The following is a 16,334-nucleotide window of genomic DNA, read 5'->3' as shown; positions in this document are numbered from 1 at the left end:
GAGCACTGTTGTTTAGTTTACAAGACCTCAATGTATTTTTGTATGTTAATTGTATTTTAAGATGTGTTGTTGATTTTACGTTAGATTCAACACACTCACTCACACTTGAGTGGGGTAAAAAAAAACAGGCTAACATTTGCCTTGAAGGTGTAAAAAATATAAAATAGCAAATAAACTATATAGTGGGGTGTATGTCATCGTGTCTTAGGGCAAATTGCTGGAACTTTCCGTACCGTAACAAATTGTTAGAGGAATACTGAATGTTTTCGAATAGATTAGAATAGATTATTATTAATATTGTAGCATTGTCTAATATTTATAAGAATTATATAAACTGAATTGCAAAGCTGAAATTATTTGTTTAAAGTATATTATAACTATAGTCAGAATTAAAAATAAAATCTAAAGTATTTTCGATATACAATTTTTTTTTTTTTTTTGAAAAAAAAAGTTGAAACAGAAGTTTTTTTTTCCAAAATTAATTATTTTGTTAGGCCAAGCAGAAAATTCTTTAAATCATTTAAATCGGACGCTTAGTTCTCTCAAAAACTGCCATTTTTTACATATTCAGCTCCTTATTTTCGAAATGGCTGGGCCTGCTTTTGCCAAAAACTAATAAACACTTCTCCCAATCATTACTAATTGAATGTTTTTTAGATCATTCAAACCGGATGCTCCGTTCTCTCAAAACCTAGATTTCAATTTTTTGCACTCTTTGCTTTTTATCTCTGTAACTGCTGGACCCGCCTTTGACAAAATCTAATCAGCTCATCTCCCTATCAATAGGAATCGAATGTTTTTTAAACCATTTAAATCGGTTGATCCGTGCGCCCGAAAACGTGACTGGAAATTTGTATCCATACATACACACACACACACACACATACACACACACACACATCCATTTTTTCTGAGGTATGCCAAAACGTTCAGAAACCTTCAAAACGTCGAGAAATGTTAAAATTTTCAATTCCGATTTTCGGCCCATTACAATAACTTACCCTACGGGAAGTTAATTAATAAAAAACAAAAGATCATTACTTTATATTCACATTTATTTATTTATATTCATCACTAACTTAGTTAGTCACAAAATAACTATAAAAAGTGTGAAGCACTGGAAAACGAGCAGACTGGTGCAGACACTATATTCTAATAAGGATTCTAATGACTAATTTGGCGTAAAAACACAACATCCACTATGCTAATCGTTTTGGAATTGTTTAAAGGCTTTCCTAATCACTTTTTCATACTTTTCAATGTAATAATTAATGAACATATTCACTATTTCAATGGCAAATTGAAATGTTTCAACATAACCTAGAAACCATTCACTCACAATGCCGAATATTATGCTCCCGATTACGTCGGTTGGTACTAATGCATAATGGCAAATGTAATTGTAACTTATTTATAGGTTAAGGATTTTATGTCAAACATAGAAAATGCAAAATAAATGAGATTTTATTGAATAAATTATTATATTTTAATCATTTTCACTAAAAAATTAAGTTTTATATATTGACCCCGCCCACTCTCGATTGGCGTGGGCGTGGCCGAAAGTGTCTGTTGGCTTGACGCGCGTAGCTGGCTAGATCACTTTCCGAACTTTTAGTTCGAAACGAGACAGAGTCTGCTAACTGTCGATACGGGAATTTTAATTTTAAATTGGAGCACCTGGGAGTCGCTAATTAATAGTAATTAAATAAATTAAATCAATTAGTTTATTAATAATAAAAATTGTTGTTTAATAGTTTATGAATTGTTATATTGTTGTTTGATTTGTTGCTGTGTATTGTTGGGTTTGTTGTTTGAACCAGGGATTTTATATACAATCAGTTCAGGTTAGTCCAGTCATTTATATTATATATATATATATATATATATATATATATATATATATACACACATATGTTTGAGATAGTATTTAATCAGTAAAGCTGATACTTCCCATCCTTATTCAGAATTAGTTTGCAATTTTGTGTTTGAAATAAAAGTATACCTTCACTTAACTTTAAACTAGTATGACTATTAACACAAACACATAAATAAATGTTAAAAAAATTTGAAGTAAAATATTAAATTTATTGTATGTAGATTAAGATTCAATATTATATTATATAATCATTCATGAATCTCTTGACATCTCTATAAAATTAAAATAGTTAATAGTAAAATTGAAATGGTATTTCAAAGTGAAATATGTATATAAATTAAATATTAAAAAATATTGAATATTTATTCTTGCAATCCTACTTTATTGAAAAAATATGAAGGTACAAAAAGTTTTTATATCATTTCTTTGAAAAATAAAAAATCAGAATATAATAGTTTTGATTCAAATTGAGCAGGTCAGTTTTAAATACAAGATTTCTGATATATTATTTTTAAATGATTGTAAAATTAAAATATATATTTTTGTAAATTATGCCGAATATTTATATTGAAAAAATATAATTTTCTGTGGGTACTGCAACATGATATATATATTAGAAATTTCATTCCTAATTGTGATTAATTAACATTTGGAAAACTATAAATTCAAATTTCATATTATAAATTTAATAAGTATAGATTATTGTATAGTTATTTTGTTTTTTATAGATTTACTATTATAAATTCAATCAGTAACTCAATTTTTAATTAGGAATATATATTTTGGGATAAACGTATTTTTATATTTCAATGCAATATTAGTTTGATATGAACAGTTTTTTCAAAATATTTATGAATATCTCATTTCATATTATATTTTTCCAATTTATTAAAATTTCAAAAATTATGATTATTAGAATGATTTTATTTCTTGTAGATAAAAAGATTTGAGAAATTATAGATATTTGCTTGACATAAATATGAATCGACATTTATATAAATTATATAGCATCTCACTTTTTAATCAATATGTCAAACCAATAAAGTTTTTACTAGTATGTTATTATTAGCTTTTTCGAATTGAATTTAATAACGAATTGAGTATATATATATATATATATATATATATATATATATATATATATATTTTGTATGAAAAATTGAAAGTTTTTTTTGTTTATTGCACACGATCAAGTGAAAAATGTTCTATTCATTCAATTAACTTCAATTTAGATGTAATATAATATTCAGCGTGTCATTGAACTGAAGATTCACATAGAATTATCTAATTATGTTAAGACGAGATAATAGTCTTTAATTTTTTTGTTCAACTCTCAAACACTCTGAAATTTTTCAGACAGTGAAACCCGCTAAGACAACCATTTCCCGCATAATACGCCTTTTTACGACAGTTTGTGCTCTTTAAAATATATTTACCCTATAATAAGCTTTCTCACTAAAAACGCGTTTTTAGCCCGTCTCCTGGGCAATCATCTTAGGGGGGATTTACAGTATATAGTTTTTCATTTTAACTAAATAAAGATAATGGAATTTTCATTTTTGTCTGTTTTGTCACTTAACAGGCAAGTCTTTAATGGGTTCAATATAGCAATATTACCAGTAACTCTAAAAATATTATAAGTTATGTGTAAATACTAATATAAAAAAAATATTTGTTGAAAACTTTTGACTATTGTTGGTGTTTTGTTATTTTGGATTGTCTGTTCAAAACTCAACACAATAAATACATATCGAAAAATGAATGATGGCTTGGATGTAGGCTGAAACGTCTAGATTTAATAAACTTGTAGTTTTCAATTATACCATTTTTTATTCGTATTATGCCTAAACTCCCATAGAAATTAGATCTATATATATATCATTTAATTATTCAATAGCTAATGCGTCGGAATAAAATAATTTTTATGTATAAAATTGTACAGTTTCGAGAACTAAATGTGTCTCATCATTCGACTAAAAAAACTTTTTTTCGCTGGAGGAGATTGTTAATTGGCAAGAAACAAACTAAGGGGGCGTCCATTAATGTCGTGAGGTTTAGGGGGGGGGGGGTTGACAAAAAACCACGAAATATCACCTGTATTTATTTTTAACTAATTTTTTTAAAAAAAAGTCCAAACATTTTCAAAAAAAATCGAAAAGTTTACAGTTTTTTCACGTAACTAAAAAAAACGTGATGCTTGGTGGGGGAGGGGAGGTCTAATTTTGAATATCACCATGTATCACCAAGGGGGAGGAGAGGTCCAAAAATCCTTAAAAACTTGCTCAGGTGATTAATGAACGCCCCCTAATGTACTAACTCTTAAAAAATTGTTGACATATTATATATATATATATATATATAACTCTTAATATATATATATATATATATATATATATATATATATATATATATAAATTTAGTGTCACAGATGTTGTCTACGGTGAACGCCTGAAATACTGAACCGATTTAAAATTTGTTTTGCTCACTGTGTACTTATGGATCCCATTTAGGACATAGGGTATATTAACAATCTCAATTAATAGCAGAAATTTTATATTATTTAATTAAAAAACATTTTGACATTTTACCATAGTTTGAGTTCTGTCGAGAGTCTACAAGTCTAGACAAAAGACCATAGAGCAACGAATGCTATGAACGATTGAAAAATAAAAATACTAATAGAAAACCTTCACAGCCAACTTGAATCGAATACATTTTATAAGTAAAATCATCACTTGCTTACTTATAACAAATTTTATAAATTTATACTAAACTTTAATTTTTTGTTTTTTTATTTTTTAATTTTAAGAAAACTTTGATCAATAGTATTGGTTAATAAGAACCACTGTAAAGCAGCAAAATATTTTTGATGGCAAAACAACGTTTGCCGGGTCAGCTAGTATATATATATATATATATATACACATATATATTAACAAAGTCTAATAATCGGGCATAACATCAATAAAAAACATGAATTTCTTTCAAAAATTCATTTTAAATCCATACGTTTCGGCTATAATCCTAGCCTTCATTCAGTGGAAAAATTAGTTGATCTTAGTGTTAAATTGGAAAATTTTAATAATCCATGGTATTAGGATATGGTAATGCACTACACTATGTATTATAAACATTAACTTGAAATTACACAATATTTTCACAAATAAATAAATATAAATATAATAAATTTTCTAAATTGGTATAGGATTCTTGGCAATTTTTACAATATAAATGACAAGCTGTCTTATAAATCTATTAAGTAATTGAGGTGATGAATGACAATGTTTTTTTCATAAGGCAACTCAGTAATACACCTTATATCGGTGAAATAAGAGCATATCACTTTTGGACATTTTGGCAAAAATTTGGACGAAAATTGTGCCCATCGTCCCACAAAATTAATCAACTCAAGTCCTTATCGGGTAACTAATGGAATTAAAATTTTTGAAATTGCTGCAGCTATTTAATAAAATTGAATAAAAAAATTGAAAAAAATGGGCTCACATACAAACTTACGTCAGACGATTCAGCGTCACAAAAAAATAAAAGTAGCAAATTGATTTTTTAGCGAAAACATGACCTTAAGGTAACAAATAATGATGAAATCAATTCCAATGAATTTTAATTAATTGAAATAATTATTAGAAATAAATTTCAAAAAATCAAGATTTTTGTTATCAAGTCTATCAAGATTTAAGTATTCGTTAGCACGGAATAGAATTACGAAATTTTAACTTAATGAGGATTAAAAAGCTGTTTACTAATAATTTAAGTAAACGCAAACAATTGAATTTAACCTCTCACCGACCTCGCGTGTCGTCGTTTCCCATTTTGAATCATTTTGAAGATGGTCCATTTTCTACATTAACATGGCGTGATCATTTTTTTCTGGCTTGTTAACACACCTCATATTTTGTTTAATTTCTTTTTGTTTGAAACTCTATTAACCTTCCATAGTAAGAAAATAAATTTGGTCAAAAATGCTGCTTGTGATTAGAAGAGCAGCAAACGGAATCAATTGTTTTAGATGAAAGAACAAAATATAATAAAAAATACCACATAAAAGTAGAAAATTACCTTTTCTGTTGAGGACTGACAAGTATTAGAATAATATACTAAAATACAGTTCACCAACGCCATTTGAATTGGAACAATGAATTTGCTGCAGCGCAACTGTAAAATTTAAATATAACCTATTTTTAAATATTCTTTAAAATAAATTTTATTAATTTATGATATAATATATGTCATAGTCTTATGTATAATATAGTCAATGTTCATAAGAATTATTTTATTATTAGCCTATTTTTTTAATCGTGCTGAATTAAAGTATAACAATGTTTTTTGGATTCTTTTAGACAATATGATGAGGAACAGATAATTCTCATGTATTTTGATTCCATTTCTAGCTATTCAATATCATTATATTTATTCCGACGTTTTTGATATGATGTTAAAGATTTGATTTTTAAAAAAGAGCAGTTAATTTTGTTTATTGCAAATCTAGCAATAAATATAAATGTTGGGAATTCATCAGTATATAACCAATTTCTACTATTCATTATAACTACTCTCATTGTGATTTCTAGACATCTTTTTGAGTGAAAGTGAAAGATGTACAAGTTTTAAAAAATATTTTTATTTTGCTCACAAATCTGGCAATAAATGTAAAATTTGGCAATTTAATGGTATAATACAAAGCATCAGAGAAAACACATTGAAAATTAAATATTACTATAATTGTTATTGAGTTGTATAACAAGATATAAAATGCAAGAAATCATGCATTTGTGCGAGTATTAATATTATACATATTATTTATTATATTATGAAAATATTTTGTCTATAAAACAGAACATTGTTAGTTGATAAAGCACGAAATCTCTTTCCGACTATAAACAGCACTAGCATGCACAATATAAGCAAAAGTGCATGCAGATAAAGTTTATGATCCAAATCTATGCCTTCAATTTTAACTATATTTTCTATTGAAATCTCTACAATGGCGGTGAAGAAATTGTGAAACGCTGCAACAATTACCTTACAGGGCATCGGCGCTTCAGTATAAATGAATTGATCATAAGTAATACTAAAGTAAATTTCTCCTAGTATCAACACAACAGCCTGAGGTAGCATCCAAAAGACATTTTGGCACAGAATTCGGTTCCGTTACTACAAAAACTCTTGCTGTGCTGTTGACTAATGTAACCAAATAAACCCCGCCTGGGTCCAAATCGAGTTTCGTGACTTTCGCTCCGTTCAAGTACAAATCATACACAGATACGTCTACTTCATATATTCTGGTAGGATTATTGATCACTGAATGTCCGGCAACAATGCTTGGTTTTACAGTCATCGAAAACTCCGAGCCGTATGGATCTCTGATTACCACGTTGTCCCGAATGCAACCGCCTGTCCATCTTCATTCCTTATCATCACCGACATAGCAATACCGCCATATGTATCTATCGTTTCATTTATTGGAGGGAAGCAAGATCCTCTTATTGAAAGGTGTGGTGAAAAGAGTCATAGGGTACGTGTTTATTGCTGTACATTCCAAAAGGATTCACTATGAGGTAGTCTGGTACGCTGTACAATTAAAACCATTGAATATCCTGATTTGCAACTCCTTCTCCGTTGGCAAAGGTGGCAATTGTGACTTGATGCAGGTTTCCAATATTCCTGATATCAGGAAAGCAATTGATATCAACAGTCCACCAAAAATCATTCTTCTGAACGTTCTATCAAGTTTCCATGGTATAATTATATCATGGTATAATCTATGACGTGATCGCATATTGGCATAATTATAATCGCCAACAATGGTTTCATCAACTCGTAATGTTCTAATAGAAAACTAAAAGATCCTAATTGACCGTCCATTTTGCTGGCCTGGGTCATCCATTCATCTATATATCGGCTGTACAGGCCGGAGAAAACTGGAACGCAACAAAAAATAATAATCATATTATAAACCGTTTTAATATCGGTAACTGATTCTGTTCCATATTCGGGTTCTGCATGGTCAAGCCAATGTGGTCGAGGATTATAGTTTTACGATCTTGAATTGAAAGTTTCATTCCGTTCCATATGCAGGCGATGATATATTTTGAGGTGTGCACCGATTTCAAAATGATAAAATAGCGATTTCCTACTAGAAAAATAATAACGTTGGCAATTTTCAAGAGCATGCTTATACTGAAAGTCAATACGAAGCAGTCCTCTTCTCCTAAACATGAAACTGATTTCGTGATTAATGGTCCGTGAAAATTTCCGAGGAGTCCGGTGACATTATGTAGTATGTATAATGACCTATAGTACTTCATCAGCGCGGGTTTCTCATCTGGCAACTGAAACTGGTTGCCCTCAAATGCGAATTGTACGCTGTTCACAACAAAAGCAAGAAAAATACTGTATGCCAAATGCGTATAATACAATTCCTTGGTTAAATATTGAAGTGACGGGACCGCCATCAAAGCCATGAGTGCTTGTTGAATGATTATTCCAATAAAATTGAAAAGTAATAGGTAGTATTTGTTTCCAAAAGATTCACTGATACATGCCCCGAGCGGCAGAAGAAAAATGATTAACAGTTTACGACATTGAAGAATTACCGACATTTCTTTTGCATCAAAAGCAATTTTATTGACCATAAACGAGTGCATCACTTTAATTAAGCATTTTATTTTTTTTATTTAATTTTATTGTCGTGGCAAAATTATTTTATTTTAGATTTTGAAATAATTAATTTAGTGCTATGGTTAAGGTAAGCTAATCTTCTTATAACAAATAGCAAGCATATTCATTAAAATATATTATGATATTTTATAACTTACGCATCTTCATAAATAAAATATAATAGAATATCTCATATAAGATCTACACCTGCTCAAACGATTTTTGAAAAAATTTCAGATGGCTGATTCTGCTGTTAGTGTACAGGTGGCTTTAAGGATAAGGCCTTTAGTCAAATCCGAAATTTCTAAAGGATATGTTAAATGCCTCGAAACAGTGCCAAATAAACCTCAAGTTTTAATAAAAAATCTTTCTTTTACTTACAACCATGTATTTCCACCAGAAGTTTCGCAAGCTCAATTTTATGACACTGCTGTGAAGGGTTTAGTTGATGGATTGTTTAAGGGTAATTTATTTCTACTAGAATTTAATTTTGACATAACATAACTTTGGTGTAGGTGAATTTATCTCTCATCTATAATCCCAAATTCTATTTTTATCTTCAGTATCTTTACTTTATTATTTATTATTTTGTTCAATCTAAAAATATATTTTAGGCTACAATGTGACAATATTAGCTTATGGTCAGACTGGCTCCGGAAAAACTCATTCCATGGGCATGGCTTATTCAGGTGGACCAGTCGAGGAGATGGGTGTTATACCAAGAGCAGTAAAAGACATTTTTCAAAAAATTTCAACTCTGACGGAGCAATATTATTTTCAATTACAAGTTAGATCAATATAAACTACTTTCCAAATATTAAAGTAATAAATTTAAAGTGTATTGTTAAGGAGCATATGGGGTTTAAATGAGAATTAAAATTTAAAAGCCATAACCTTTTTACACTGTAATTAGAGTTTATTTGAATACCCATAAATGGTCAGAAATTAAACATGTCAGATTTTCAAAATCTTTGCATTGTGTTTGTACTTCTATATGTTTGGTTGAATATAATTGTTCTGCACTCCTTAGGAGTGGATATGGATTGCTATTTAATATAATTTGCTTTTAGAAATCATAATAGTTTATGAAATTGTAAACATAATAATAACAGTAAGTCATTTCTTCAGTAAAGTATTTTCTCATGTTCTACAGGTATCATTTATGGAATTATATCAAGAACAATTATTTGATCTTTTATCAAAATCAAATAGAGATCAAAGTATAGTTGATATCAGAGAAGATCAACAAAAAAGAATTGTAATTCCTGGATTAACCGAAATTGAAGTAGGTGATGCAAAAGATGCATTAGATTGTTTAATTAGAGGATATCGTCGCAGAGCTGTAGGTGCAACTGCAATGAACAGTCAATCCAGTAAAAGTCATGCAATATTCACTATCCATATACAACAGCGAAAAATCAGCGATAAGTAAGTAATAGTCAGTAAAAGAAAAAAGCTTTACGTATTATTTTTTTGTTATTTAAAACTGGATCTAGTAATGATGAATGAAAATAATGGTTTTTGAATTGAAAATTATTTTAGTTCACCATGGTTGTCGCTTCGAAACCATACATACAAAGCATTTGTGCGAAAATTATGCGTGTGTAATGTTAGCGTTTTTTTGGATCTTCTGTTGACGTTTTCACAAAAACGATTGAACTGATTTCATAACTTCAAATGCCACTGTATGTAATTTGGTAAGGACTAGCATTGATTAGTTTTGTGCGACGTTTGCGATCATAGTTTTAAAGAACATAATAAAATATTATGGTCCTGCGACAAGAGGTTTAATTTTAATAAATTCATTAAAGTTTGAAAAAATTTGATACCAGCTTCTCTCTAGGTCGATTATTCCACATTTAAATGTCTGAATATTTCCTTTTTATTACTAGAAATAGTCTAACAAAATGCAAGTTACATTTGGTAGACTTGGCAGGATCTGAAAGAGCAAATAAAACAAAAGCAACTGGTAATCGCTTCCGAGAAAGTGTAAAAATTAATAAAGGATTGTTAGCTCTGGGTAATGTCATATCAAGATTGGGCGAGGGCTGTACGGGTTTCATAGGTTATCGTGACAGCAAATTAACAAGACTACTACAAGGTAAACTAAAACTTTAATTATTACATATTTATATATATATATATATATATATATATATATATATATTGTTACGAATGTGTGGGTGATGACCCACACACAGATATAAAATAAGACATGAATACTCCACTCCCTATACGCATATACGAGTAAAAACCATGTCACTGATGAGTGTGTTCGAAGGCCTGTGGGGTAGTTAGTCTAGGAACAATCTAGACTCTAGAAGTAGTCGTAGTCTTGGGCTAGTCGTTGTCGAGGGTGTGAGTTGCCTGCAGGGCTTCAGAGTCGGCAAGCGTGCGGTCAACCGCACGAAAGTGTTAATCAAAATGTTTATACGAGTAGTGTGATTCTAGAGAACGTTATGGGGCGCAGCGTTTCGGGAGCTGTCGCCGAACCGAAAGTAGACTTATTGTTAGTGTAATTAGAAAATGTGATTGTTAAGTTAGTGAATCGGGCCCGATATATGGACAGGTTATGGACACGAATCAAGTCGTTAAAGGCTTATATATATATATATATATATATATATATATATATATATATATATATATCGTAGGGTCCGCCGTAGTCAAGATCGTTAACGCGATGACTTTGTATGGACAAGGTCGCGCGTTCGATTCCCCGCTCTGGCAACCTGGCATCGGGCAGCGCGATGTCCATTTTCAATTGAAAATATAGATCAAAATATGTTTCCAATTGAAAATAAGCCCATCTCGGGCACTGCGGTGTGAAATGGAAATGGGAAAAACTCTCACACTACTTCTTCCCTGAATCGAGTTATATTATTATATATATATCGTTGTGTTGAAAAAATATTTGAGTACTGTGCTATCCAAATATCTCTTGAGTATGGTCATTTTTGTTTAATTTGTGTTTACCGATCCCCAGACCAAAATGGTTCCACATTTAATACTCTCCTTTACGATCTTCTAAATGAGCTGTCTAATAAATACGATAAAATAATTTTATGCGGCGATTTTAATATCCATTTTAATAAAACATACAAATTGTTAGATGATTTTAAGATCTTAATTCAATCATTTAATCTGAGCCAGACTATTCATACTCCAACTCGTGTAACTCCACAGTCGGCCTCGTGTATCGATAATTTTTTTACTAATGTACAATTCATTGAATCCTCTGTTACAAACACCACTCTATCGGATCATTACGGTATATCTCTTGCGATTGCATCTAAGGCAAAACCATTCAACAATAAAATAAGTTATTCGAGAATTTTCGACTCAGCCAATAAGCTATGTTTCAAAGCCTTACTGGAAAAAGATAGCCTCGTATTTCAGGATAATAATGACGCTAATGCTTTATTTAATAACTTCATGTCATTCTTTCTATACAATTTTAATTTAGCTTTCCCTTCTTCAAAAAAAATCCAGGCCCCTAAACGGAATTTGCCCTGGTTCACTAAGGGCTTATGTATATCATTCAATAGATTAAAATTTCTAGAGCGTCTATCCAAACGGAATGGTACTTTATCGTTCCAAATTTACTTTTTGAAATATAGGCAAACGTTTAATGATTTAATTGATTTAGCAAAAATTAAATTCAACGAAGATTTAATACGGCACTCGTCTTGCAAGCAAAAAACTATGTGGTCTCTCATTAATTCTGAAATGAATCTAGAACGTAAATCTGCGGTAGAAATTAAATCTTTGACAATTAATGATGTAATAATTAATGACATTAATGATATTTCCAACGAAATGAATAACTTCTTTGTTAATGAGGCTTCAAATTTGACTTCCTCCATCATCTCGAACATCACTTGCTGCTCCCCTGTTTCGTATATTGTTAGAAATATTCATAGCTTTGTTTTATTTCCTGTCACAATTGAGGAACTTGCAAGTACTTTTGAAGCTATTAAATCTTCCTATTCCGCGGGACCGGATGAAATTCCTACATGCATCATTAAAGAATTCTATCCTCTTTTTATTGATAACCTATTAATATGTATTAATAAATGCTTTGAGCTGGGAGTTTATCCAAACCACCTTAAGCACTCCAAAATCCGCCCTCTTCATAAAAAAGGCGATAAAAATATTGTGAGCAATTACAGACCTATTTCTCTTCTTAATTCTTTTGATAAGGTGTTTGAAAAAATTTTGCACGTCAGAATCTCTGGGTTCTTAAATAAATACAATATTTTGTTTCACAACCAACATGGTTTTCGGAAAAAACACTCTACATCGCACTCGGTTTTTAGCCTCATCCAAAATGTTATTAACTCATTTGAAGATGGAAGTTATTGTGTAGCCGTCTTTTGCGATCTCTCCAAAGCGTTCGACAGTATATCTCACAATATTCTCATTGATAAATTAGAAATGTATGGTTTTCGTTCTAGCTCGCTTAAATTACTAAAATCTTATTTAACAAACAGAACTCAAAGCGTATATTTGGACAATAGCACCGGTGGTAAAGTTATATCCAGGAAATTAAACGTGAAAATGGGTGTCCCACAAGGATCAATTCTTGGACCGCTCCTATTTCTTCTTTACATTAACGACCTACCTAATTGCTCAAATCTTTGTGACTTTATTTTGTTCGCTGATGACACTTGTCTAACCATCAAAGCTAGAACATACGATGACCTCGCAACGAAATTGAACAGTGTCATGGATTCCGTTTCGAAATGGTTCAATATAAATAATCTTCTTTTAAACAACGACAAAACCCAAATTATTTCTTTCTGTACAGCAACGCGCGTAGCGAATGATATTTCCTCATTTACAATTAATAACTATTCATTTGACTCCTCTTCAGTATCTAAATTTCTTGGAGTTTATATCAATAAGAATCTTAACTGGTCTGAACACGTTTCCAACCATTTATGCTTCAAATTAACGCGTACATGCTTTATCCTGCGAACCCTTAAATCAAAAATTTGAATATCCAGTTTACTTTCTATTTATTACGCAAACTTTTATTCACACATTGCTTACGGTATCCAATTTTGGGGTTTCTCTAATGAACTAATTAAAGTTTTTAAACTTCAAAAGAGAGCAATTCGAATAATTTTTTCACTATCCTCCAAGACATCATGCCGTAATATCTTCAATGAACATAAAATTTTAACAGTACCGAGTATATTTGTTCTAGTCACACTTAATTTCATAAAAAATAATCCAGACTCTTTTAATTTGTCTTCGATGTCAAATACCAAGCACAATACGAGACATAAAATAATTAAAGGTAAGACTTATAAACTACACAGTTCCTTTAATACTATCTGCGGTATGGGTATACAATTTATGAATAAACTGCCGTTACGTGTTCGTACCCTTGATAACAAGAAATTTCATAAAGTACTAGGTAATGCGTTAAAGGATTTAACTTTTTATAGCCCTCTGGAGTTTTTAAATTTCGATTTTTCAAATTACTTTCCCGAAAATCTCAACTAATCATTAACGCGACTTTTCCCGCTCGAAGAAATTTCTCTATTACAGGCAGCAGCAAGATCGATGGATCGACGATGGCAAAAATCCCTACGAACCTACGGGCCCAAACTAACTGATGTCACCTACCAGCCATGTCTATGTCTACTATGCTCGTGACAATATAATTCGTTCGTTAAACTAAATACTTATAAATTACTATTATTATTATTATTTCTTTCTTTGTTTATTTTTTCTTTTTATTTGTTTTATATAACTGTTATTGTTATATTGTTAAAATACTTAATAATTAGTTAATTAAACACTTACAATTTAAAAAACAAAAAATTTGAGAAACATTTTTTTTTTTTTTTTTTTTTATAATTATTATTTTCATAAGACTGTTATTTTTAAAATACTTAATAATTAGTTAACTAAAAACTTATAATTCAAAACACTTTAAAATCGTGAAACAAAATTTTAATTTTTTTATTTCGACTGTTATTGTTAAAATACTTAATAATTAGTTAACCAAAAACTTATATTTAAAAACACTTAAAAATTGTGAAACAAAATATTTCCTTTATCAAAATACCTAAAAATTTGTAAAAGAAAAAAAAATTGTAAAAATATTTAACATAATAATAAAAATGATAATGATAATATTAATAATAATATAATTATAATAATATAAGATACTCAAATTTGTTAAAATATTATAAAATAACCTAAAATTTGTTAATATTGTAAAAGTATGTATTGTAAAGCTTATTAAAATTACTTATTAAATTTTTAAAAAACACTTGTAACAAACAAACTAGTTATATTAAAAAAAAAAAATTATAATTAAGTAATATAAATAGGTTTATAGTAAATAAATTAAGTAATTAAATAGCTAATAATTAATTAAATTATATTAAACCTATAAAATATTGACTTAAGCCTTATTATAATATTAAATATTATACCGACGGCTTGTAAAATTAATAAATAATAAATAAATAAATAAAAATAAATAAATCGTACGGATATATACGGCATCCGATTCCGACATACAAGTTGTTTTGATACGAGTTTCAGTCATTCCGAATCGTTCATATCTGTTTGTCATGTGTGATATATTTTCAATTTCTAGATTCTCTTGGGGGCAATGCGGTTACATTAATGATAGCTTGTGTAAGCCCAGCGGATTACAACATAGAAGAAATAATGAGCACGTTACGATGTGCAAATAGAGCAAACAAAATAAAAAATAAACCAATTGTAAATAAAGAGCACAAAAATGAACTTGTACTGAAATCGAGACAAGAGGTTACAACATTTTGCACAATAATTTACTTATGTATATGTATATATATATTATATATCATTAAGAAAAATTAAGAAACTTGAAAAAATTCTAAAAGATTATTATTTATTTATATAATACATACACATTATATACATTATTATATTAATTTCAGATAAAGGATAATAATTTATTGAAAGCATTAGATTCATTAGATGATGAAACTAAGGGAGAGTTAAGCACAAGTGAAAGCTCATGTAATATTCGTTTACATACAATTAAAGAAAGCATAGATGAAGTGCAGGTTTGTTTTCATATTTTATATCACTGACAGTTCAAAAAACTCTGCTTCTAATGATAAGTTTGAGAGTGTTTTTTGAAATATAAAAGTATAGAATAACATGTTTATTAAAATGAGACAGTCTTAAATCCATTTTTAGAAAACACTAATAAAAGTTTATACTCATATTTTGGACCATGATATTGAAAAAAGACCTGTATCAGAAGTGTCCTGTGAAAGCAGTGGTTTTCAAGAAGATGTTCACTTAGAATCATCTGAAAGCATTACTGACCTTGATGTAAAGGAACAACAAGATAACCATTTATCTCAGCAGGCAGCTTTAACAACAGGGCTCCAACAATTAAATAAGGAATTGGCTTGGAAGCGAACATTAGTGGCACAAGTTGCACAAAAAGTGAATATGCCAATACCTGAACCTAAATATGCTCCAAAAGACTTATTTGATATGATTGCTGACCCAAGGCGTTCAGTTGATGTCCATAATGGTATTATTACAATCAAATCTATTAATCTGATATTTTTATAGCAACAAAAATATGTAAATATGTGAAAAGATACATGTTAGTATGGGAAAGTTAAAATAATTTTCATTGTATCTGCTTAGAGCGCGGGACTGAAATGGAGAATCAGCTAACAGAAGCAGTGGCGAAAGTTGCCTCAATATCAAAGGAAACATGATAAGCTAACGCGAGCAACATAGACAT

At 29.6% G+C, this 16,334-nt stretch overlaps 1 protein-coding gene across 1 annotated transcript; it reads left to right on the top strand.

Moving 5' to 3' along the window:
- Window positions 1-8,791: 8,791 nt before the first annotated feature.
- LOC113368085 (chromosome-associated kinesin KIF4A-like) lies at window positions 8,792-16,115 on the top strand (the record flags this gene model as incomplete). Its single annotated transcript, XM_026609681.1, has 7 exons — window positions 8,792-9,017; window positions 9,169-9,341; window positions 9,708-9,982; window positions 10,447-10,655; window positions 15,177-15,352; window positions 15,511-15,633; window positions 15,770-16,115. Coding segments are annotated over exons 1-7 (1,528 nt in total), but the record flags the coding sequence as incomplete, so codon positions are not given.
- Window positions 16,116-16,334: the final 219 nt, after the last annotated feature.

The sequence above is a fragment of the Ctenocephalides felis genome, unplaced genomic scaffold (genome assembly GCF_003426905.1).
Source record: "Ctenocephalides felis isolate EL2017-DRISC unplaced genomic scaffold, ASM342690v1 CF-g0.4_SCAFFOLD_00067, whole genome shotgun sequence".
NCBI lineage: Eukaryota > Metazoa > Arthropoda > Insecta > Siphonaptera > Pulicidae > Ctenocephalides > Ctenocephalides felis.
Note: the sequence above shows the minus strand (reverse complement) of the source record. Positions and strands in the feature narration are given on the sequence as shown.